Source organism: Ailuropoda melanoleuca, chromosome 1 (assembly GCF_002007445.2).
Source record: "Ailuropoda melanoleuca isolate Jingjing chromosome 1, ASM200744v2, whole genome shotgun sequence".
NCBI classification, from domain to species: domain Eukaryota; kingdom Metazoa; phylum Chordata; class Mammalia; order Carnivora; family Ursidae; genus Ailuropoda; species Ailuropoda melanoleuca.
This window is the reverse complement of record NC_048218.1, coordinates 211450254-211475009: the sequence shown is the minus strand read 5'-3', so window position 1 is coordinate 211475009 and position 24756 is coordinate 211450254. Positions and strand designations below refer to the sequence as shown.

At 56.3% G+C, this 24756-nt stretch overlaps 1 protein-coding gene across 1 annotated transcript in view; it reads left to right on the top strand.

Annotated features, from left to right (window-relative positions):
- The window catches only part of PTPRN2 (protein tyrosine phosphatase receptor type N2), a 735412-nt gene that overhangs the window by 673837 nt on the left and 36819 nt on the right, over nt 1-24756 (top strand). The window contains exons 12-13 of the mRNA XM_034650176.1: nt 13789-13862; nt 20229-20306. Of these exons, the coding sequence (XP_034506067.1) occupies nt 13789-13862; nt 20229-20306 (152 nt within the window). The remainder of the gene's footprint in view (nt 1-13788; nt 13863-20228; nt 20307-24756) is intronic.

The following is a 24756-nucleotide window of genomic DNA, read 5'->3' as shown; positions in this document are numbered from 1 at the left end:
CATATTTATTAAGTACCTGCTGTGTGCCGGGACCCGACAGGCTGGGAGGGGTGATGGTTGACCTCAGCCGTGGTGCTCGAGGAGAACCTGGCTGGGAGGTGGGGCAGCTTTCACCTGAGCCTCGAATACATAGCTGTTGGGAGCAAACACACACTCCGCAAGCTTGGCTGGAGTGTCTCCCTGGGTCTGGTCGCTTCGGGTCCCAGATGGTGAATATGAAAACTCAAAGCCTCTTCCTCCAACACCCCTCCCACAGGGAAAACCCAGACCATGGCAGAGAGCCCATGCGGTCCCTGTGCCCACAGGCCGGGACTTAGTGATGGTAGAGCACCCCCTCCCAAGGTCATGGGAGCCCTGACACCCGCCCTTTAACCGGAGCCTCTTCTTCTCCTGGTTCTGGGGATAGGTGGCTGGTGCCCCAGCAGCCTGGCTGGGCCGGTTGCTGTCCTGGGTCTGTGAAGGGGCAGCTGTGCGGGTGGTGGAAGTCAGGGCAGGGCCAGCACGCTGTTGGCACAGAAACATTTTCGTGGATGACCCGTAGTGACCGACCTGTCCTCCACGCTACTGGCCGTCTTCACTTGTTGGGGGAGTCCTACCATCGCATCTCAGCCTACACCCCTTCCTGAGTAGGATGCCGGGGGGTGGCGTGGACCCGTCCTGGTCTTGCCAGACTGCACTGGAGATAATTACCTCCTCTTTCAGAAATCCTGCTTCCTGTGGCGCTCTCGCGCTTCGTGACACAGAATCAGCTCCATGGTGGAACAGCTAGGTGTTGGGGTGGGCTCCCTGCGCCTCCGACCTCTGCAGGCCCATGTGCACCCCGTGAGCAGGTGGCCGGGGCTAGTCAGCACAGAACGGACTCCTCCCGGCATCCACGCTGGCAGGTGGGAGCTGGAGCCGGCTGTCCCCAGCATCCACTTCTTGTGCCACGACCCTCCCCGTCCCTTCCACCAAGCTCCCCAGTTGCCTGGTTTGACAGGTTCTAGGATGCCCTGGGCGGGACCCCTGTGGCCTGGGCCTCCCGTCCTCCTGCCTCCACACCTCTCCGTGCAAGGAAGCCCTTCTTAGCGGTTCCTCCACCAGCAGGTGGAAGTGACTGCCTGACTTCCACATCGTGGGCCGGTGGGCGTCCTCGGGGTCCACCAGCTGGACCCTGCAGCTTCCCTGACCCAGGGCACAGGCCGCACGCCCCCCGTGCCTGTCACGCTCCTTCACGTCTTTCCGCGTCCGGGGCCCATGTGAGACGTCTCTCCCGCTTCCAGAGTTTAGGCTGGCAGGTCGTGTGGGAGATTCAGAGGTGGCCGGGGTGTCAGCTTCTCTCCCAACAGCCTGGAGGCTCCAGCTGCTTCCACAGAATCTTTCGAAGGAGGATTTATGAGGTGGTTAACTGGCACTGGGCCGGTGTAGCTATGTCATCTCAGAACTTCAGAATCCGATGTGCTTTCTAAATGTACTTTTAAAAAGAATTATGCAATATTCTGCTCATCTGCTCTTTAAATTAAGAACAGGAATATGGTGGTGTTTTGGTACACCGTCTTAAACAAAACAAAAAAAAAAGTTTTTTATTCTGTGTTAGAAAAGCAAGACCGAGAAATAGAGACAGAAAAGTACGTAGAGGTGAAACCAGAGAGCGAACAGCTCAGGATGCGGACGTGGAGGGATGGAGAGAAAGGCACTTCACAGTTTGGCTTTCCAGGGTTTTGCGGCTCAAGGGATCCCAGCTCAGCCTGGCAGCCCTGGGGGAGGACGGCTGACCCTGTCTGGCCGTGCCCAGAGGTCAGGGCGCCGGGGCGGCACCGGGCTAGGGTGAACCCTGCACAAGGCCTGTCGCCTAGACTCCCCACGCTTGACGGATGAGGGCACTGGGGCATAAACCCTTACCCTCTGCAGGGGGCACGCCACCCCTACGTGCTCATGCACGTGCCTGAGATTTTCCGTGTTGGAAAAATGAACAAAAATTTCAAACTTCCACAGAAATGACTCCCACATTCATACGAGACGGCAGGACTTTGGCTGAGCATTGCTGTCCTTAAAACACACAGGAACTGATTTCTTTCCAAACAAACCTTTGGTTTAAATTTGTTCTTCTGAACTCTGAGCTGAATCCCCACAGGGGTGTCCTGCGTTGGCCTGAGTGACCCAGACTTTCCCTGGTTTGCCTGGAACGATCGGTCGTGGGTACGCCTCCGAAATCTGACCAGCAGGCAGGACTCCTTCCCTCTTGTGTGAAAGGCTCTGCACACACTTCCCCTCGCCGAGGAAGTTACGGGGCCACAGAAGTTCCCGACTCGGCCGCCCCTAGACCGTCTCAGCCGGCGGACTCTGCGTCCGGACTGGGGGAGGCTGTGGGTCTGTCGGCGTGGCAGAGACGATACCCCGGCCGACGCTCTTGGCGACGCCAGGCAGACCCCGTCCGGGGCAGTCGTGCTGCCTGAGGCAGAAGGGACGGTTTTGAGTTTTGGGTTTTGTTTTGAAGGGAAGCCGGGAGGAGGCTAAAACAGTGTTTCACGTCCTGAGGGGACCTAGGAGTGGTGTCCCTACCTGTCACGGCACGTCCCCCACTGCCAGCTCCTCCGCGCCTCCAAGAACCGGGGCAGGAGCTGCAGTGACCGTCGGCACAACTTAGGCCCTCAGAGCTCAGTTTTATACTCCCTTTACTCCTTCCCTCGGAGCCAGACGGCAGGCTCGTAAGACCCCATGCGGCCTGGCTGCGTCCGCTCCCCAGCGCTCGCCGCCCGGTGCTGCCTACAGACTGACCTCGGGGGGTGTGAGGTCTGGGACCCTGACCCCCAGCCGGGGGCCCGGCCCACCCTCTTCTGGACAGGCTCCGGTTTCCGTGCCCCAGGGCGGGGGGCGTGCCTCCACCCTGACCTGTCCACACCCCTCGCGCAGGAGGCACGTCACAAGCCGCGAGGTTGGCTGTCTTTTCTGTCACCCCGGATGCCCACGTCCCCGCCCGTCCTTACCGAGGCGCTGTGCATTCAGCTGTCAGCGGGTGCTCCTCGCAACCAGGGAGAGTCTGGTTCCTGGTTCCACACGCTTCCTCCCCACCGTCCGCCTTCTGCCATCTGCACGTTTGACAAATGTGATTTATGTGTCTTCAAGTCGTCTGTAAAAGCACATCCGACGGGGCCAGTACGGGGCACTGCCCTACCCGGGGCCCCCTCACGCGGACACAGGTCTGTGAAGGGACATCCGGTGGCTGTTGGCGAGTGAAGCCTTTGCCTGCAGCCCCGCTGTGCGGCCCCGGGAACGCCGACGTGCTCACGGAGCACTTACGTGCAGACGCGGGGCGGGGGATGCTGCAGACATGAACCCCAGGAGCCTCGGGTCCTGTGTTCCCGTTCGAGTTGAAGAGCCAGAGCTTAAGAAGTGAAGCAGGTGGCCCCAGGCCGCCCTCCTGTCCCACAGAGGACTGCCCAGCAGCGAAATCCGACCGGGAGGGATCCCCGTGTGGGCCAGCCCAGGAGCCCTGCAAAGAAGGAACGTCACCAGCGTGGCATGGTTTTCCTCCACACGCTTTACTGCAAACGTGTTAAAACACTCAGGTGGAAGGGATAGCCGGGTGGTGGCCTACGTACCCACCAGCCGGACTCAACAGCTGCCGGTCAGTACGGGGCCGGTTTTGCTTGACACGTGTGTGCTGCGCTCATGTTTTGGCTGAACTATTTCCAGGTGAGTTTTAGGTGTCGTGACAACTACGTAAATACTTGTGCCTCCCACAAATAAGGACGTCACATTCTCCTACGTTACGGCGACCCTGTTGTTACAACTGAGAAAACGAGCATCTCACTCCGGTCCTTCTTCGGCGTTCCCAAGCATTCCAGGCACATCCAGACGGTGGTGTGTTCACTGCGATGAAATCAGGGTTTACCACTGCCTGTTGGACGTTCCGTCTCTACAGTCTTTTGAAAACAACACCCTTTTGTTTTCTGACGTGACTTGTCCCTAATGAAACTGCTCTCCTACTGATCACATTCCCATTCTGGTTTCTCAAACGGTCCAGTTGGGAGTCTGACCGTCTCAACAGGGCCGCGGGAAGCTCACCTGCTGGCTTGCAGGCCTGCTGTCCCCCCCCCACCCCGTTCTGGTTTGGTCTGGCCGAGGCCCAGGGCTGCCGAGGGATTGAGAGTGGCCGTGGCAGTCTCCGCGTCTCCACGTGGCTGCCGTGGACATGAGCCGTGAGCGTGCTTCTGTGGCCTCACCTGGAGGACTCATGAGAGGCTGACCTCGCTCACCCGGCCGGTGGCGAGTGGTGTCCACCCACCATCTGTCAACCCCGTCTCTTCTCTGCGCCTCCTGCTTTGGAAAGAGATGGTCCAGGCAGAGCTGTAATCGAATACATTTTCTCTCAGTCACCGGTTACAGTGGCTTCCTCTGCCCTAGACAGAGGTCTCCTGCCTGCTGAGATCTTTAGGTTGAAACAAATGCAGACAAAAAGACTCTTCGATCGTCCCCTCTCTGTTTTCCATCATCGACCCACGGAGGGTGTCAGCCTTCCTGACGCTTTTCCTGTGAGGTCTGTGCCCCCCCTTAGCCCCATCTTTGGATGTATGGCCACACGTGGCCTCCGAAATCCTGCACGTGCTGCTTCTCTGGACGCCTGTCTCTCCTTCCCTTACTTGGGATATTTGCAGCTGCGCCCTCAGGGCCCCAATGCTGAGGGTTTCCCGTCTCTCTGGGGCTGGGCCCCTTCTAGAGCCTCTGGAACAAATTCTCTCATCTGCTTACATATTAACTGTCCAGCCGGGGTTTTGTTTCTTGGCAACCTAACACTTGAAGATAAGTTGGCCATGTTTCTCTCAAGGTTACCATGAATTCAGCAATTTTTTCCTTATTAGAAGTCAGCACAGGCGAGTAGCAACGCTGGGGACTTCCAGGAGCTCAGGAAATTCCCACTCCTAACCCCGTGCTTCCCTCCTGCCTTCCCCTGTCCTCCGCCTCTTCCCACCTCGTCTCCGTCACTTCATTCCCATTTGCCTAGAGAGTGCTTGCACTTCTAGCAGCGAGGCCTCCAGAAGACATCCCGTGGTCTCCGCAGGGATGCAGACCTCGTCCGCATGGTGCCTTCTGAGCTGGGTTAGGAGAGCGTCACCCACTGGCCACGTGGTCCGTAACAGTCAGCGGGAACCTGGGAGCACAGAGCCCATTTGCTTTCCAGAGACACCTTGAGTCCCCGACGGATTACACTCCGTCACTTTGCTGAGTGTGGCAGCCCATCAACGGCCCCAAGATGCCCACGTCCCAACCCCCAGTGTCTGTGACCAGTCCCCTCGCGGGAGTGGGATTTCCGTGGCAGAATGAACAAGGGTTTGCTGATCAGCGGACACTGACTTAAGGCGGTTCTGCAGAACTGTTGGAGCAGGGGTATGTGGAGGGGAGAGGCTGAGGGGAGGGGCTGCGAGCCAGGAATGTGGGCGCATCTCAGCGGAGAAGGCAAGGAGGTGCGTTCTCTCTGGACCCTCAGAACCAGCCTGTCCGCACCTTGATGAAGACTCATCTCAAACTTCCCAGCTGCAGACCCGTAATTAGCGAGTGTGGGGTGTCTGCAGCCATTGGGCGTGGCATTCCTTACGGCAGCCACAGGGGACCCACCCCGTCCATGCCTCTACCCACCGTGCTCGTCTCACTCGGCCACAGCGGCCACAGCTCTCACGAGGGGACCGTGGAACCGTATTTCTGTGAGGGTCTCATGATGGAGATGAAGAGATGACCACACCATCTGCACAACTGTCTGTTGGCCCAGACGATGGCCTGGTTCCACACTGACGGGCTTCTCCAGGGTCCCAGGCACCACTGATTTGGGGGATACCTTTGTGCCTGAGGAAGAGGTCATCTGCTGCGGTATTGGCCAAGCGCAGGCCCACAGAGAGCTTCTGGGCCAGTCCCTTGGGATATGGAAGGAACCCCATCTCCCTAGCGGGCGGCTTCCACGTCTCCTTCGTCCACCCAGGTACCCGGGTCCACGGGTCTCGTGGTCCTGCCCTGATGTCCGCCTGCTTTACAGCAGCTTACCGTCCCTGGCAGTGCCGGGCCCGCCACAGCCACTGTGCTCGCGGGTGTGGGGTGCTGGCTGCTCAGGCCCTGTCGCAGGGACGGAGGAAGCCAGAAGCTGCTCCCGCCTCTGTTCTGTGTCCCTTTGTCCCCAGGGCCACATCCCTTCTCCTGTGTAAAGGGCTTGTTCTGTGCGGTATTTGGGCATTCCTCCCCACCTCTGTTACGTTAATCAGCACATTTCCTGCCGAGCTTTCTTCCTTTACTTTTCCAGAAGCATCCTAGTTGGCAAGGCCTGGGGATAATGACGTTGTCTCAGAGGATCAGAGTCCACTCTGTGCACCTGGGTCCCCTTCAGACATCAGGACTATCCCTCGAAGACGACGGCTTGTGCCCACCGTCCACCCCCCAAACGGGCTCTAGTCCCCCCCGGTTGGCACAGATGCAGGTGGGATTGTTTTCTGGAGGCAGCCAGTGTTCTCAACAAAACACAGCTCTGTCTTCTACTTTGTTTAAATGTGTGTGACTGCCCACCGCCTGGAGGCTGCGGGAGCCACACTCTGCCACCCGCGTCACGTGCGTTTCCTCGTCTCAGCCACGTGTGTGTCGTGGTTCCTCACACGAGGAGATGTGAAATCCTAGTGCGTTGGTTGCCGGTCTCTGCAGAATTACACAGACGACGTGTCTGTGCTTGCGTGGCTGTGCTCTCATCACTGCTGTGCGTGTGGCACCGTTCCCCCAAGACGCCGGCCACACCGCCTGCCTCGGCTTTGCCCTCCGCGTCGGACGAGGCGCCCTGCACGTGTGCTCTGCATGCACGGCCCCAACACCAGTGTGAGAAGAGCACCCCTTCCACCCACTGCCCCCGGCCGCCCACTGTTCCCAGCAGTGCCAGTGCCCTCTCCTTCCCTGGGGCCCGAGCTCATGGACACAACCCCATGTCTGTTTGCTGAGTGCTCTCAGAGAATCCTGATTCTTTACCACTGGTAGGACCCCTCTGGATTGTCCGGGTTAGTCTCTTGGTTGAAGAGACGGAGAAATTGGGTCAGAGGAAGCAGGACGAGCCTGGCAAGGGGAAGGCCAGCCCGTCATGAGGAAGATAGAGCAGGATGGAGACCCGACTCCAGGGGTGGGGGCCGGGGCACTGCGAGACCACAGGCCGCAGCAGAAACAACAGGAATTAATTCTTGGTCCTGGAGGCGGGATGTCAGAGGCTCTGAGGGAGTACCTGTCCAGGCTCTCTGCTTGGCATGCACACACATCATCTTCCTTCCGCGTCTGCCTCTGTATCCAAACTCCCTCTGCCGTAGACACCAGACACTTCCATGTGGGGTCGCATCTGAGGTCCTGGGGGTAGGGATGCCAGCGTATCTTTGTCCTGCAGACAAGTGTTACACAGGTCAACGCTGGACCCCACGGGGGCTGGGTGGGCGGTGCCAGGCCACAGACACTGGAAACCAGTGGAGTCGGTTCCTGCTTGTGCTGTGCTCCGTGCACAGGTGTGCCTTTTCCCCAGGGCTGCGCTGCAGTGGGTGAGGCCCGCATGGAAGGAACTGCCTCCGGCGTGGGTGTCCCGCTGTGGTCCGGGCCTCGTCATCCTCTGCACTGTCGTTCACCTGCAGAGCTAGCTGGCAATCTTATTTGGGGATTTCTTTTTAAGAGATCTGCAGAGATGTGGGTGAAAATATTGAAGCCATGAGATAGGAGACCAGGCCGTCGTGGCACTCTGAGACCTCCTTCTGCTGCATCTGGGCTAGAGGCCGACATGAGCCTCTGTGCTAGGTGACGGGTAGGTGACAGAATGGGTCGCATGCTCTCAGCAGCTCGGGACGCAGGAGGGTGCTGTCAGCCTGGGACCTCACCAGCCAGACCGCCCAAACGCAGCACCGTGTCCTGATCCAACGAGGCGCTGAGCGGAACCCTGTTGCTTTTTCTTCTGGGAGGTTTGATGATCTTTAGAGTTTGAGCTAAGAATTCCAGCACGCTTACCTCAGAGAGGACGCCCCCCTACTTACCGAGGAAGGGAAGGCCACGGGAAGAACTCGAGCTGGCCTTTCTAGAGAGGACTTACGCTTCAGAGCAAGTATGTTTCCTAATCTCGCTGTGGTCTTCAGCTTCCCGGACCCGCCAAGAAGCGCAGTGCCTGCATAGCTACTCAGTCTTAAAACAAATACATGGAAATTTACAGCTTTGCTCAACGCTGCCAGTCCAAGTCAGTAAAGACATTCCCGCGTGTAATTGGCTGGGATCCTTAGACCAGCTTTAGCAGCTGGGAGCCCGATGGCCGCAGAGAGCTGAGAGATGGGCTACACTAAACCATCCACGGACCTGTGAAATCAGAGAAGAAACTGTGGCCACTGACGCCGCTGGGCTTCTCCAGGGGATGGGTCTCCATTAAAGACGCGGAGCCCCGACTCTGCAGCACAGATGCCGGTGGGTCACCAGTCGCAGTCCTCATTTCCACCAGCCACGCCATCAAAGTAAAGGAGACGGCATCCAGCCAGCACGAGAGAAAGCAGCGACCGCTGAAAGCCCCATGAGGACGCTGGCAGAGCGCTCAGGGGAAGAATTCCCTCATGCAGGGCCAGTGTCAACCAGGGACCCCCCCCGCCCCGCCCACGCACCTGATCCGAAGGCGTTCAACCCCCAGGAAGTCATCTGCTTGTGCTGCAAAGATCATTGACCCACATTTATCACTTGGCACGAATGACATAATCAGGATGCCTCAGGAAACACTACCCTTAGTGTTATAAGACGGGTCGGGGACAAGGGAAACCACCACGCACCGTCCCTAAACAGTTTGTGTGGACGTGTGCTAGACGACAGCACGTGTGGGATGTGCCCACTCATGGTGCGGCCACAGCCCCCAGAAGTACCCTGGGCCATCTCCACGTGCTCTTCGTCCCAGTAATAATCAAGAAGAAATTCTGGAACGTGTTTCTTCTGTTGGCATCTATGAAAATCATTTCAGTCTAAAATGGGGACACAGACCCATTCTATCTATGGCATCGTGTTCCCAGAAGAAAGGTAATATGTGTGAAACTACTCTCGGAGCAGAGAGAACGCTGGAGAAGCTTGGACAAGGAGCTGAGAAAAGGAGCGTGCCCCACACAGCGTAATTCAACAAGTTTCTTCTTGGTAGGTGTTTTTCTCCTCCCCTCCCTGATGAAACTCACTGTTGTAGATCTCATGAGAGAACACAACTCCATCTTCGGGCCAAACACAGACAGGAAGACGCGGAGCATCCACTTCCTGGCTCCCGAGTGAGGTCTCGAAGACCGTAAAGAACATAGGCCCTTCTCAGCTGAAGTGTAAGCAACCCAGGGGGCTACCAATCCTTGCTCCATGGTTGGGGCTGCTGTGTCTGCCCCGGGGCAGGTGTGCGAGTTCGCACTGGCCGTGCTCAGCCAGGGGAGCACAGGTGAGGGAGGAGGGCTCGCCTCACCGCCGGCTGGCTCAAGTTACCTCGAGTGAATCTGTCACCCCGCCAGGACACACAAGGAATAAAGGCAGCCAGGCTCAACTTGAGGGCAGCTCAGTGGCTCCCATATCAGCTGTTTTAAAAAGATGAACAGGAAAAGTGAACCACAAGATTGTGGAGGTTTGCCCAACGAATCGAAATACCCGCTGGGCCGTCCCTGCAACATCGATGCCCCTCCACTGTGCTCCGACCCTTCTGGGGTGGCTCTAGGTGTTTCAGATGGAGGTTCAGATGGCCCTATATATTTTTTTAGGGTTTTATTATTACTGATTTATTCGAGAGAGACAAAGCACAAACGGGGAAGGGACAGAGGGATAGGGAGAAGCAGGCTCCCTGCTGAGCGAGGAGCCCAATGCGGGGCTCCATCCCAGGACCCTGAGTTCGTGACCTGAGCTGAAGGCAGACGCGTCACCGATGGAACCACCCAGGCGCCCCAGACGGCCCAATATTAAAAACACAACTCGCTCACTATGAATTTGAAACCAGCATGCTGCTGGAAATCAAGTTACGTGCTGGGAAGGAGGCCGAAGTCTGGAGCGTTCAGAGCCCTAGTCCCAGACTTGATAGCAGTTTTAAGAGGGCATCCTGCAGGAGGTGAGCACGGCCGAAACAGGGCTTCGGGGGCAGCGGGACCGAGCGCAGGCTGTCCTCATCGCCGGGCTTGGGCACTCCAAACAGCTTGTCCCCTCGGCCGTCAGAGTGCAGAGCTCTGAGTGCCGAGCAAAAGTGCCAGATTGCGTTTTTATTTCACCGAGACTCCCCTATTTGTGAAGGGTTTTCTTAATTTTCTGACTAGAAAATCCAGCTGGTGCTTGGTCACTGGGCTGGTTGTGCACAGGGCAGTGCTGTCCTCTTGGACAAGGGTGAAGTGTGCCCAGCAGCCCCCAAGCCTGCGCCTGCCTGTCCAGTTGGGTGACGTGTGGAGCCTTCACAGCATGCCCTCGGAGGCCAGAGACTGGGGGCTGTGGTTCTTCCCTATACCCGTCCCGTCCCTTCGCCAGGAACCCTGCTCTTTGTGAAAGTGTCTCGACAGTCAGGAGGGCTCCCCATTGCCACTATCAACAATGCCTGAAGTTGGCTGTGTTGAACATATTTCTAATGGGGCAGGGCCCCTGGGAGGCCCTCTGGAACCCTCTGGAAGCTGCCAGAAGCTCTGCTTTTTTATTCCAGAATTCTGTGTAGGCTGCAACAAGCAGACCTGGTGCATCCTTCAGAAGAGGCGTATGCTTCTGGGCACACAACACGGGGGTCTCCAGCTTGATGTGTTCATGAGGCACCCCGCTGTGGAACTGGGCTTCTCGAACTTCATTTAGGGGTAGGGTAACAGGGTCCAAGCTCGTTCCACTCACTGCACAACAGGCCAGTAAGTCAAGAGGCGCGGTGTTGGGGTAAGGAAATTGACTTTATTCAGAAAGCCAATAGACCAAGATGGCAGCCTGTCACCCTAAAGAACCAACTGGCCTCACACAAATGCAGCCTTCTTTTATGTTAAGAAAGGGAATGCAAGTTGGTATGGCCACTCTGGAAAACAGCGTGGAGGTTCCTCAAGACGTTAAAAATTGAGCTACCCCCTGGGGCGCCTGGGTGGCACAGCGGTTAAGCCTCTGCCTTCGGCTCAGGGCGTGATCCCGGCGTTATGGGATCGAGCCCCAACATCAGGCTCCTCTGCTGGGAGCCTGCTTCTTCCTCTCCCACTCCCCCTGCTTGTGTTCCCTTTCTCGCTGGCTGTCTCTATCTCTGTCAAATAAATAAATAAAATCTTTAAAAAAAAAAAATTGAGCTACCCCATGACCCAGCCATTGCACTACTGGGTGTTTACCCCAAAGATACAGACGTAGTAAAGAGAAGGGCCATATGCACCCCAATGTTCATAGCAGCATTGTCCACAATAGCTAAATCGTGGAAGGAGCCGAGATGCCCTTCAACAGATGACTGGATTAAGAAGCTGTGGTCCATATATACAATGGAATATTACTCAGCTATCAGAAAGAACGAATTCTCAACATTTGCTGCAACATGGACGGAACTGGAAGAGATTATGCTAAGTGAAAAAGGTCAAGCAGAGAAAGACAATTATCATATGGTTTTACTCATTTGTGGAATGTAAGAAACAGCACAGAGGACCATAGGGGGAGGGAGGGAAAACTGAATGGGAAGTCATCAGAGAGGGAGACAAACCATGAGAGACTCTTGACTCCGGGAAACAAACTGAGGGTTGCAGAAGGGACGGGTGGGGGATGGGGAGGCTGGGTGATGGGCATGAAGGATGCGGGCACGTGATGTGATGAGCACTGGGTGTTAAACACAACTGATGAATCACTGAGCTCTACCTCTGAAACGAATGATGTACTGTATGTTAGCTAAGTGCATTTAAATTAGAGAGAGAGAGAGAGAGAGAAGGGGGGGGAGCTGGCGTTCCAAAGGTGACTGATGACTATAGACATCCAGGAGCCAAAAAGGGTCTGGGAAGGACGGTGAAACTTCTTCGTCCTTGGCTGCTTGATCTGTGTCGACAGGAGTCCAGCCACGAAGGTCGTATAAATCTTGGACATAGCAACTTCCATACATACTTTTGTATCTCCTTTGGGGAACGTGGGTTTCGGGTAGGGGTGGTTTGCCTGAGTCTCAGCTGTCAGCAAAATTCCTTCAGTGACTGGCGTGCCTACGTGCAGGGCTGAGCAGAAGTTCCCAAGCTACAGGTCACAGCAGCGAGGGAGGTGGGAGCCACACGGAGTCAGGTGCCCTGAGTTTCTCCTGGTACGGTAGAGTTTGCAGCCTGTTAGGATGTCAGAGTTGACTAATTTTTCTGGTAAATTTTATTTCAATTTCCTGCCACTGCCAATTTTCACGGTCTCAAGACTGAATCTGTGCAGGAACCATGACCACTGAGCACATGGGGTTTCTGTGTCATTATTCATGCCGTGGGGACACCTCAGCAGCTACCACGGCCGGTGCTTCCCGAGCACCTCCACTCCCTTTGGGTGCGAGAGCACATGCGTATGTAAGCACTCTGCCTCATCTCTCCGCGTTTCTCATCTGTCTGAGCTCTACTGGACAAAAGCTAACGTCGATATCGCAGTAAGACCGATGGAATGATGTCCAGTCCAGTAGACTCACCAAGTTTCCCAAGCCCCAGAGTTGTTGTCAAAAAAAATTTAAGTAAAATCTCTTAGAAACATGAAAGAAGCACGAACCACGGCACGGTCCCCAGGCTTTCCTGCCCCCACTGCCAGAGCTGCTTTCAAGGTTGGGAGCCTGGAATTGGATACTCTGCTGGGATACGGGGCCGAGGTGAAACACTCACAGCCCCCCCACGTCCCTGGCATCCAAGGCGCCAGCCGGCTTGTCTGTAGTTTCTCAGAAAAAAAAAAAATAGTTCTTGTGTGGCACTCAGTGGCGTAGACTGGAGCAAAGATAACAGGGTTGAGCACACTGCCACGTTTGTTGGCTTTCAGTTCTCAGCTGCACCTCGCAGAGGACAGAGAAGGTGCCCGCACATCCAGGGAAGGTGGGAGGAAGGAGGGACTCTCATGGGCATCCCTCCCCTGAGCCTGTTACCAGTCGGAACTGGCACCGCCCTGCTCCCCGCGCTCCCTCCTCCGTGTCCCTCCGAGGGCACAGCTTGGAGAATTCCCAAAAACAGGCAAAGAGGGATGGCACCGTACATAGGATGGTGGTTATTCCAGAACCAGAATTAAGAATAATTCGTGGATCAAACACACCAAGCGTTGACAATCCCATGACGCTAATCCCCACGGATGCATCTGGTTGCCACGTCCATCAAATCCTGGTGCACGTTTGAGGCCTCCCCCTGCACCATCCCTCTTCCTTCTTCAGCCACATTTTCTTTTTCTCCTGTTCTCGCTTTAAAAGAAAAGCCCTGTAATCTCCAGAACTGAACCATTTCCAGACCACAAAACTGTATGTAGAGAATAGCTGCCTGATACCTGAATATTCATGTAGATACGTATCTGCCATAAGCTGCAACGTATGTCCGCTAGCTGAAGGGAAACCCCAAAGAAAATCCTGCAGAGGAACACCTGACCTTGGTATTTGGACTCTAAGAAAAACCCGAGAATATCTCAATTCTGCCAGGTGTAACTAGGGTCATTTGCTCCCTGCTTCTCCACCCTGATGCTGAAGGAGTGTGAATGGAGGGCAGAGGGGGAAGCGATGTAAGTGGCCTCAGCAGAGCCCCAAGGAGGGACAGTGGGCAGCGGGCAGCCCTCGAAGGGCATTCGGCACCTCCTGTCCCTTGTGTAGCCCCTGTGGACACAGGCCTGTGTGATCTAACTTCATGCCTTTGCTTGCAGACGATCACTCCAGGGTCCTGCTGAAATCCGAGAACAGCCATAGCAACTCGGACTACATCAACGCCAGCCCCATCGTGAGTACATCCTGGCGGGGCCCCCACCTGCCCTTGGGTCACGAGCCCGCGTGGTCTCAGCCGGGCAACTAGCCAACTAGGTAATTAGTCTCAACCAGGCGACTGGTCTCAACCAAATGACTAGTGAGCCAGGTAATTAGTATTTTTAGCCATGTGACCAGTCTCAGCCAGGCAACTAGTCTCAGCCAGGTCGTTAGTCTTAACCAGTTGACTCAGCCAGCCAGCCCAGGCTGGGTCCTCACCGGGCAGAGCAGTCCTGATCCGCCGGCTGGAGGGGCCCAGCAAGCGCGGCCGCTGGTTTACTGACCGGAGCCCATGGCTTTTAGGACACCCTGTGGTTGGTGGCGTTCCTCTTTTCTAGCCTCACTCGTTTCCTATTTATTCAGGGGAAATGGAAACAGTTAGACCACAGCCCTCCCTTTGTTGAAAAGATGGAGGGCACCGAGGCCGATATGCGTGCGGGCTGGTCCCCGGGGGTGTTTCCAGGGCGGACTCTCCCCCCAAGTCAAGCATGTGAGCCGTGCGCGTGGGGCTGTGCCCCTGGGGCCAGGCTTTCTGAGGACAGAGCCCCTGGGGGGGCATGACCCGCAGCACTCGGCTTCCAGAGAATCCCCCGTAGCCCACGGTGGCATGAACCGCGTGGGAGCGCGGCGGGAGGGAAGTCGGAGCAGACGCAGGGTGATGAGTTCGAGGTCAGATGAGGCAGTGCTCAGCCTGGCTTTTCAAACTGAAGTTGGAACGATCCTAAGTGAGAAGAAAGTGAAATGAGTGTCCACGGAATGGGTGTTTCAGGCAGCGCGGTTGGTGGCGGAGAGTTTGGGAGCCGGTGGGGACTTAGCGGGAGGTTGGTTGTGGCCCCACCCACCCCCTGGTGAGCTGTGTGTGTCAATGTCGGTCAACAGGGAAGCGTCAGCACATCTCACTAAAATCTCAGATTGCATTTGGCAGAAGAGTGTGTGTAGGATTCCAGCTCGGGGAGCTCGCCGGTGATACGTGGGTGGCTGAGGGGGGCAGTGGGTCGTCTGTGGATTCGGGACACGCCCCGCGGCGTCCTGACGAGCCCTTGCGTTCCCGCGGTGGCAGGCTTCCTTGGGAATGTTCACCTTTTGGTTTCAAGCAGCAGCTGCTGGTCCCATGTGTGTCGGGGTGCCTGGCAATTCAGGCTTATTCTTAGGAGTCCGGTGTGCCACGGGGCAGAGCCCATCCCCCGGCCCTCGGGGCAAAGTGAGAGCACAGGGTAGCACCCTCACCACGAGAAAGCGGCTGAGAGCTGGCTGCTGCTCCATCCACACCCCCTGAGCCCAGACCTTGGCTCCGGCAGGTGCTGTTGAGAACTGGCTCCGTCAGCGCCAGCACAGGCAGGCCTCAAGGACTGGCCCCATCTGTGTTCTCAGGGTTCTCATCTGGAGCCGCTCGGTCTTTCTCAATAAATGCCCTGCTGGGCTCAGTAGTTTCTGTCAATTCTGACTCAGAATCAGGCCAGAGCCTCATGGGGGTACAGACTCTCCTTATGTGGGTAGGGCATGGTTTCTGGTGAGGGGGGAGCAGTAAGGGCCTAGACGTGGTCCCCCGTGGTGGGCCACAGTGCCGGCAGCTCAGAGCGGCCTGGCGAGCCGTGTCCTCCTGTTGGGCTCCTTGTCCCGGGAGGAACCATGTCACAGGGCCGGGAAGAGACGCAAAGCAGTTATTTTCAAGCCTAAAAGGTGAGTGTTCACAGTTGGGGGGTGCCCCCCCCATTTTACGGGTTCCAACTTCCCACTGTCTGGTGATCTCTGGCTGAAGCTGGTGTCTGTGCAGGAGCCGCGTCCTCCTCAGAGACCGTCCAGCAGCGCTGGTGCTCCCACGCGGGCCACGACCGAGGGGCTCCCGACTGCTCCCATCCCTCCTGCCATTCTGGCCTCACGTCCGTTACGGGAAATGCAGGACGGCGCCCCCCACCCCAGACCCACTGGGCCAGGGCTCGCGTCAGGAGGCGATACCAGGAGAGAGAGGGATTTAAGGCACCTTTTATGTTTCCCCTTCATTGCACGCCACCATTCTCGTTTTCTCACGTGGGCTGTGAGGATGAACCGTGGTACCTCTTCTTTCTGAAATGACTGAAGGTACGGTGATAATGAGCTTCCTAGCAGCACTCGAACGAAGAGCTAACAATCACAGCCCAGGAAGACCCTGGCTGTGCGGAATAAAACTACGGTAATTACATCTGTCATATTTGCACGTAGGCCTCATTAAATTCCAGAGAAGTCATCCAGCAGTAAATACTGTGCAGTCTTTGCTTGGAGAGCAGAGGTCATGAAAGTAAATGGGAGTTCTGCGCTCCCGCCCAGCGTGTGCGAGGGCAGCCCGTGGGCTCCGCCCAGGAGTGCCGCCCGCCGTTCGGAGGACACAGACAGGGGCGTGTCGTTAACACACCCGTGTACTCGAAACAGCACACACGTCTTCACCAGGGACGGGTCTGAAATTCCCAACACTTGAAAATAAACTTACTCTCCATTCCACTGTCTACTGAGGCAGAAGAAATTGTTTAACGTTTTAATTCAGAATGCAGTTAACTACCGTGAGTGGTGCGCGTGGACACCTCAGGAAGGGGTGACCGGTCAGATGTCCTGAATATCACGAGAAATTGGCCAAATATGGGAGCCAACACTCTGGTTCTCAGAAAATATTTACAAGCAAGCCTCTATGTTTGTATATTATTTTCTATAATTTACTTAAATCTCAAGTCAGAAGAAGAAAATAGGAAAATAACTTGAGCTCATACGTCAGCCTCTCTCACGTCAATTACGGAAGCTACCGTTCCTCAGTAAATTCCCATATGAAGACTGGGCGTCTAGAAAATTGACTTAAAAACTCTGGCTTGATATTCGCTTGTTTTTAAGAAAACATTCTGTGAAATTTGCTCTAAATGTTAGAAAACACAGATGCAGGGGCAGACAGATAGGAAGAGAGAAGGAAAACATTCATGTTTACTCTCTGTGATTTCGGAGTAAGAGGCCTGGCCCCACACCCCTCCCGGGTCATGGTCAAGACCAGGCCATCAGGCTGGACCGAGCTGGCTCTCCCCGCTGGACGCAGCCGCGGGCAGCCCGCCGGCTTCTCCTCCAAGCTCTTCAGGGCTTCAGGACGTGGGTCCCTGGTCTTGACACACTGACTGCTTGAGTTTAAAAATCTGTTTTGTTTGTACTGCAGGGAAATTATTGCTGAGTTTCTAATGCAGATGAGAGTTCTGAAAACCACTCCCAGCTGTCTAATAACTGTCATGGCGCAGCACACGGCGGACGGCGCGCTCTGTTTTGTGAAGCCTGCGCGTGTAGAGGGTGTAGGAACACACCTTCCCCGTACCCTGCCAGCCACACGGATGTGGATTCAACACGGTTTTTCTTTTTCCGGGCGGGGGGGGACCATAGCGAAAGGAAAGTGCTGGTGTTAGTTATACTTGGGACCCGGCAGCCCATGGCCCTCACTGCTGTGCAGTCCCTGGGAGTAAGTCCTGTGTAATTGTTGGGGTCCTTCTGTCCTACCCAGTCCACAAGGGAGAAGGCCACCTGAGGGCATGGCATGAGCTGCACGGGCTTTGACTGATAGCCTCAGGGTTACCGCCAACACGCTCCCACGGGCACGCACAGAGAAGTCCACATGCACATGGAATCCCAGAGCTGGCAGGCACGCGCAGGTCACGTGCACAGCCTCCCCTCCGCCCCCAGCCCCATCTCACAGACACTGACCGAGGCCCAGACACAGGAGCTGACTCCCTCCGCCGTCCCGGAGCTTGTGTTTGTGAGCATAACGTACGTACAAGTAAAGAGCATTCTACAAAGAACAGGAGAGTAGTGAGGGATGGGGGAGAGGCCGCGTGGATCACAGGAAGCTGTGCGGTACAGGGAGGCACACACCCACGTGCACCGTGCTGGGCTCATGGGCCAGGGCTCCTGGTGGAAACGTGCTGTTGGTAGAAACGTACTTGATTGCCTCTGATTACACTTCTCCTGCCTTGGAAATCTTAAATCTAAAGCTTCTGTTCATTTAGTTAAATATTTGCTTTACTCTTTTTCAGTTAAAGATTGCACGAAACGCTGAGAAGGCCTTCTGTTGCCTTATATCTGCTACACGTACAAAGTGCTTCTGCCCAGAATTATTTTCTGTTCAACAGAATGTGCACGGAATGAAATAATTCTAATTGTCTTTGAATTATTGTTAAACGGACAACACATTTGCTGCTCTGTGATCATTACTCTATCCACTGCCTCCCAACTGGCAGCCGCGTGGCCGCCACCGAGGGGGCTGGGAGAGCGCGGGCCTTGTCCACACCCTCCCCTGCCTGGGCTGGAGCCGGCCACGCAGACCCCCGAGACCATCCACAGCGGCCTGCCTTGTTTACCTCCTGAAGCCCTGTTCAGGTCTTTACTTTAATCACAGATTTCTCCGTTTGAAAGCAACTAAGTGGGTGCTAGTTCAAACACACGATTTTTCAAAGTGGTGCTCTCTAAATTGCTTTGGGCAAAAAACCACATTTCGAAAGGAGGTGGGGTTTTTACTTTTTATGCAGAATTGTTTGCTGGAAAGAGATGGGGTTTTTGTAAATAGCTGTCACCCCCAACAAATGCATATTTTGAAAAATGAAAACTCCTTATTTCTGCTAAGCGTTTCTACTGAAACATTTTAATTAGGGCTTTCAGCGAGTGTAACGTAATTTTACCTATTGTGTGTGTTGTGGTGAATTTGAAAACGAGGTCCGGTCTTAATTGGGAATCACTAAATTGGAGGCAGAAAAAGCATTTTCCTGCCCCCCCCCACCCCAGCCGGCGTCCCATTGTCGTTCTGCGGGAACGACTCACATCGGCTCTTCCGCGGTGCACGTAATTGTAAGGGGCGCCGTGCACCCTTTAATGCTGACAACCGTCATCTCTGCAAGGACTCACTAGACCCGTGCTCCAGAGGCCGCACCTCATGCGGGCTGTCCTTGAAGCCCGCGCTGGGCCGTGTGCCAGGGTGGTTCTGGGGTGGACACCGACAGCCTCGCGTGCTGCCACAGAATGATGTGTGGTTGAAACCTCCTCCTTTTTCACTGTATTGGGAAATGTATTCTTCACAACTCTCTTTAAACACAGAGCATTTTACGTCTTTACTCAAACCCTCGTATCAGAGAGTAAATTCTAGCACCAGATGGGAAAGGACCAGGGACTGAGCACGTGTGACGGGTGAGCTGTGCTGGGCGCCGACGTGAGGCTGCAATTCAAGGCCCGTCCATCCCTTGGGGTGGTCTCTGCAGTCCCATTGGGGGAGCAGCGGGCAGGGAAGTCCCTGTGTCCTGGGGCCAGGGTGTGGCCATCCAGCCGACAGCCCTCCCACTGCATTTCCACTCCATTTCCTTCTCTAGGCTTTGTTCCCTGGTGCCCTTCTCCCTTCTTTTCCCTGCATAGACGTCTTTGAATTAAACGTTAGGATGAAGGCATTTCAAGCCAGACTTCCTCCACTGAGGCCAGCAGGCTGCGCTTGGACAGCCAACCAGCTGGAAAGCCTCCAAGTGCGTTCCCCTGTGTGCCCGTCTCCAGCCTCGCCTGGTGCCATAGGACTAGAATGGGAAACGAGCTGCTGGAAGGCTGGGCCCCGTCCCCGGGGAGGGCCAGCACACCACGCTCGCAGACCCTGGGATGACCCGGGTGCCGGTGCCCCTTTCCGGGTGACAGAAACAAGCCCCCCTGTGAGAGGAGCCAACTTCATGGGAGGCAGGAGGCACTGGCTCACTAATTCTTCCAGGACCCGGAAGGGTGGCTTGTGGGCCTGGCCCCCTGTCCTCGGAGAGCCGAGCTTCACCCCTCCCAGCCCCACACCTGCAGTTCTCACAAGGGGCTTGTTGACCAGAACCCTGCGTGTGGCCTACGGTGGGTGTGCAGGCAGCTCACACTGGCCGGTGGCCAGGGTCGAGGCTCAGGGCTGGAGTGGAGGCCACACATGCTGGCCGATGGGCTGGGGGAGGCCCGTGGCCAGGGTGCAGGCCACACATGCTGGCCGGTGGCTGAGCTGTGGAGCCATGCTGGCTCCCCACCCTGTGCCCCCACCACCCGTCTTTGCCCAGCCTGTCTATTTATTGGCATCTGGTCTGTCTGGTGTATAGGCTTCAGCGCAGCTCATGCTGCTGCCGTTACCGTGACATCAGGCGTAAAGCACTCCGGCTCGATCCGCCAGGCTCCAGGCACAGGGCCGCAGGGGCTCTGCCGAAATCCAAGCACTGCTGGAATCAGGAGGGACAGCAAGGAAGACCTCCCTGCTTTCCCGCTTCTGAGACCCCGTGTGTCCCATGGTTTCTTTCCTGGCGGTTTCCTAGCTCTTTAGCTGATCTTTGTCACCGTAATCCTGTCTCTGCAGATGGATCACGACCCTAGGAATCCCGCCTACATCGCCACCCAGGGGCCACTGCCCGCCACCGTGGCCGACTTCTGGCAGGTGAGTCTGCTTTAGTTCAAACTTTTTCTGAGAGTAGGATCTTGATGAATTGATGGTGAGTAACGCTTGGATTCAATTCGGTGACCATAGGTGGTGCTTATCAAATGGTACGTGACGGCAGAATTTATACGGGGCCTTCAATGTTTTTTTATTGTCAGTCTTTTGTTTTTCAAAACTCGAGTGTGAAAATTCCCTTCGAGAGATTAATGCTTTAAAGATCCTAACTTTTTAAACCACTTTACAATTTTATTTCATGAAATATAAAGAAATGACATGAATAAGTGTGTATTATATTCTGTTCAAATGTGTCCTTATCTGTTGTTCTCTCCCTCTGAAAGTAAAAAATGATGCTCAGATTATAGTTTCTCTTCCTTGTAGATCGTCTGTAATGCAGTCGAAGGGCCAGGCTAGTCTGTCTCGTCCAGCATAGTCCTGGGCGCCCAGCCCGAGGCTCAGCCGCTGAGAACCGGTGTGAGCGTGAGCCACGAAGGGCAGGAGAGCAGGGGGCCTCCATCATTCCCCCGCGTCCTCCTCAGGCCTCAGCCGTGCCGCAGAGCTAAGTGGGAACGGGCTTTGCAAGGTGGCACGGTCGCACAGACTCCCCGTGCGCCAGGCACGCCGCCGTCCCCAGCCCTGGCAGGGGGCTTCTGACGCGCAGAGCCCGTGGAGGGCAGAGGTGAGGGGGCAGCCAGCCCAGGAGCTCGCAGGTGGACGGAGCACCTGCCAGGGTGGCGAGTCACCACCCCTGCAGCGTGGTGCTGCATAGAGACGGGGCTATTTCAGACCCCTGGTGGTGATGCCGGCATCTCATGCAGCAGCCGTAAGCGTGAATGCCGCACCTGGCTGACAGGCTCCACGCGTCCTGTTCCTGGAGTCTCTCAGTCCGTTCCCTGACCTGCCCATGAGCCCTCTTCAGCCTCTCCACCTGCTGGAGGGCAGGTGTCCCCGTCTCCACCATGGAACGGCCTGGGCGGGTGTTTCTGGAGAAGTCTGGAAGGGGTCCGGGACCTGCAGGGGGCCAGCTAGCGCCCCCTGCCTTCTAAGCGTGTTGATGCACGGTTAGCATAGCTTACTGGAGCCGGCACGCGGAAACCAAGATGGGAGCGTGTCTGCACAGCCCCCTGCTCTGCCTAGTGGAGGTCATGCTACTGAAAAAATAAAACCAACTGAGCCTCAGAATTCCGTCGTCTGAACTTGTAATGGTGGCATAGAGCCACTAAAGTCACGTTAGAATGGTGTGAGGACAGGCTGGTCCCACCACCTATGAGATGCCGACTTTCTTCTGCGTCACACCCAGAGCGGCCGTGTAGCCTGAGCGAGGTGCCTCCCTGCTCGGGGAGCTCAGCACCCATGGGCCGCTTGGTCCCGGGACACCTGCTCCTGTAGGACCTTAGTGCAGGGGCTCAACTGAGGCTCACGGGAGCTCACGGATCCCGGCTCTGCTCTTAGAGAGTCACTGACATCCCAGCGGAATCTGCTCAGGGCCGTTCTGCTCCACCTGCTTCCCTGGCTTCTGATACTCAGGAGGACAGGACAAAGAAAATTCCAAGTTGTGTGGCGGAATGAGGGATTCCAGCATCACTACCGAGCTTCCCCTCAACGTTAACCCATCATCCATTTCTACCAACCATTGGGTGCTGGCCATCACTCCCCCCGTGCGAGGCTTCTCAGAGGCATGTGGACACTTGGCAGCAGTAACTCTCACGTCCACTGGCCACTTACTGTGGACCAGGTCCTGCGTTAAGGGTTGGGTGTGTGTGGACACAATCTTTGCCGTCGTAAGACACAGAGGCTCCCACTTTGCCCAGGTCACATGGCTTGGGAGTGCGAGCGCGGCAGTACTGTCCTTGCCGCTTGTTACAGATGGGTGTAGTTGTGGGGGCGACGCCTGTTTTCAGGGTCTGCAGTCTGTAGGTTGCTCTCCGGAGCGTCTGGAGGTCTGCCATTCATGGAACAGAGGAAGACGTCTTAAAATGAAGCAACGTGAGAAAAATGACCAAGTACAAGACCACGTGGGACATGCCCACCCGTGGCCACACTGCCCAGGACACACTAGTGCCCCTCCAAGTGGTAGCAGGTGACTCGGGACAAGAAGGCTTTGCGGGCAACGGGCTCGCACTCCTGGGATTATTGTACACGACAGCACATCAAAGCTGTGGAGAAGGCGGTCGTAAAGAAACCGGTTCAACTCTGTGTCCTCTAAATGCCCTTGAGCAAGATGCCGTGGTCTCGAGGAAGGCTGGGGCACGTTTCCATGGCTGCCATGACGTAACGAAGAAGCACAGAAATGCTGGAGGCTGGTGGCCTGAGACCTAGGCGTGCACAGGACTGCTTCCTCCAGGAGGACCCCCAGGAGAACCTGCTCGTGCCTCTGTCTCCAGCGTCTGGTCGTGGCCAGCACTGCTGGGGGTCCCCTGGCTCGTGGACACATCACTCCCGCTTCTGCCTCCATCCGCACGGTGACCTCCCCGTGGGGGATCTGTGTTCCCTTCCGCTTAGAAGGTCGCTGGTCATTAGACTTAGGGTCCATTCTGGCCAGTGCGGCCTCCTCTCGAGCATGCCTGCAGAGGCCCCATTTCCAAAGAAGGTCATGTCCACAGGTTCCAGGGGTGTGACCTTTGGGGGACACTATTCTGCCCATTACAGTGGCTAAGAAAAGAGCGCTGACTGAGACTGAATACTTTGCTGCTTAGACAGACAGGTGGCCACTGCAAGAATCCGGAGAGAGGCCACTAGGCAGCGGTGGTGGTGGGGGGAGCGGGAGGGGCCATGAGAGTTGGGGCAGGTCATCAGCAAGGGGGACACATGCCAGGCCCAGCATGTCCAGAACGCGGAGGTCCCTGGTACTTCTTTTTTTTTTTTTTTAAGATTTTATTTTATATTTGACAGAGAGAGACAGCCAGCGAGAGAGGGAACACAGCAGGGGAGTGGGAGAGGAAGAAGCAGGCTCCCAGCAGAAGAGCCTGATGCGGGACTGGATCCCAGAACTCCGGGATCACGGCCTGAGCCGAAGGCAGACACTTAACGACTGAGCCACCCAGGCGCCCCAAGGTCCCTGGTACTTCTAAACTAACTTTCAGGAAGGAGCTAACACCTGGTCCCGCAGCCTGTGACAGCCCACAGGCGCCAAAAAGCTCTGGTCATCGATGGGCCGCGTGGGGAGGGGATATCGGGACAGGAGGGCAGAGGAGGAGGAGATAAAGGCCAGCCGTCCACTGGTGCGACCCCTGAGGCTGGAATACATACTCCCATCTGTGTCACGGGGCCTGCATGGCTCCTTTGAGAGAAAGACACGCACGCAGGTGTGGGAACAGGGCATTGGAGTCCAAGTGAACGCAAGGAAAGCAGCGGGAAGGGAGGGCGATCCCATTGAGCACTTACTGTATGCTAGACCGTGGGCAGGCGCTTTGGGGGGCGACCTCAGTCAACGCCACTAATGACCAAGGATGAAGCTGAGCCCCTGGGGTCTGAGGGGAGTCAGATCCAGGGAGACAGGAAGTGGAGGGCGGGTGCCAGGGCAGGGTGGAGTTCGGGTCTAACAGGAACAGTTTCAGTTTGGGAAGACGGAACGTTCTGGAGACAGATGGTGCGATGGTCGCACAGGAACGTGAGTGTACTTAATCTACTTAACTGCACTTCAGAAGGGCTCAGAAGGGCCATCTGACGTGTATTGTCTACAACGAAAGATCAGGACCCCGTTGTACCAGCAGGCTGAGGCTGCGGGGGCGGGGCCCTAAATACTCCCCCAAATCCACACGGCCAGCTGGCGGCACGGCACGTTTTAAACCCAGAGCCGTGGGACCTGACGCTTTTTACCACCACGTGCCGTAAGAAGGAAGAAGGCACCGTGATGGGGAGGCGTTGCTCCCACGCGTGGCCGTTGGCAGGAGCGCGAGGCAAGCAGCCCCCTGTGGCGGCCGTGGGCGTTTGCAGAGTAACACGTTGTTCCTGACGAAGTGACCGTGTTGTGCTCGGTCTGGAGCCCGGAGCATGTCAGAACCGCGGTCTTCAAGCGTGTGCGTCCATACCCCAGCGTCCGCGGGGTGCCTGCCAGGCAGTGAGGTCTGCGCATCCGACAGGGCTCATGGGCCCCAAGGGGCTGAGCCCAGCACCATCTCGAAAGGAGTGTCAGGACCGCTTTCGCGGAGAAGAGACATCTCTGTGGATGGGGATGGCCGGCCTACCTGGGGCTGCAGGAGGAAGGGGCCGTCCCACAGCTTTTGGCCAGTCGTTGCCACTCTTGCCACGGGTCCCTGCTCTTCCCAGCTGACCCGTACATGCCCTGTCACTCCCCACCCGGTCCCAAGGGAACCCTGGTCTGAGAAGGCAGGTGACTGTCCTCCCTCCTCTCGTATTTTTAGAGGAAGCTGGCAGAACCGTGTGCTTTCCATGGTTCATGTGTCACCACCAGAGATTCAGGCAACCCGGTTCCCCGAGCTCGGGTGTGTGA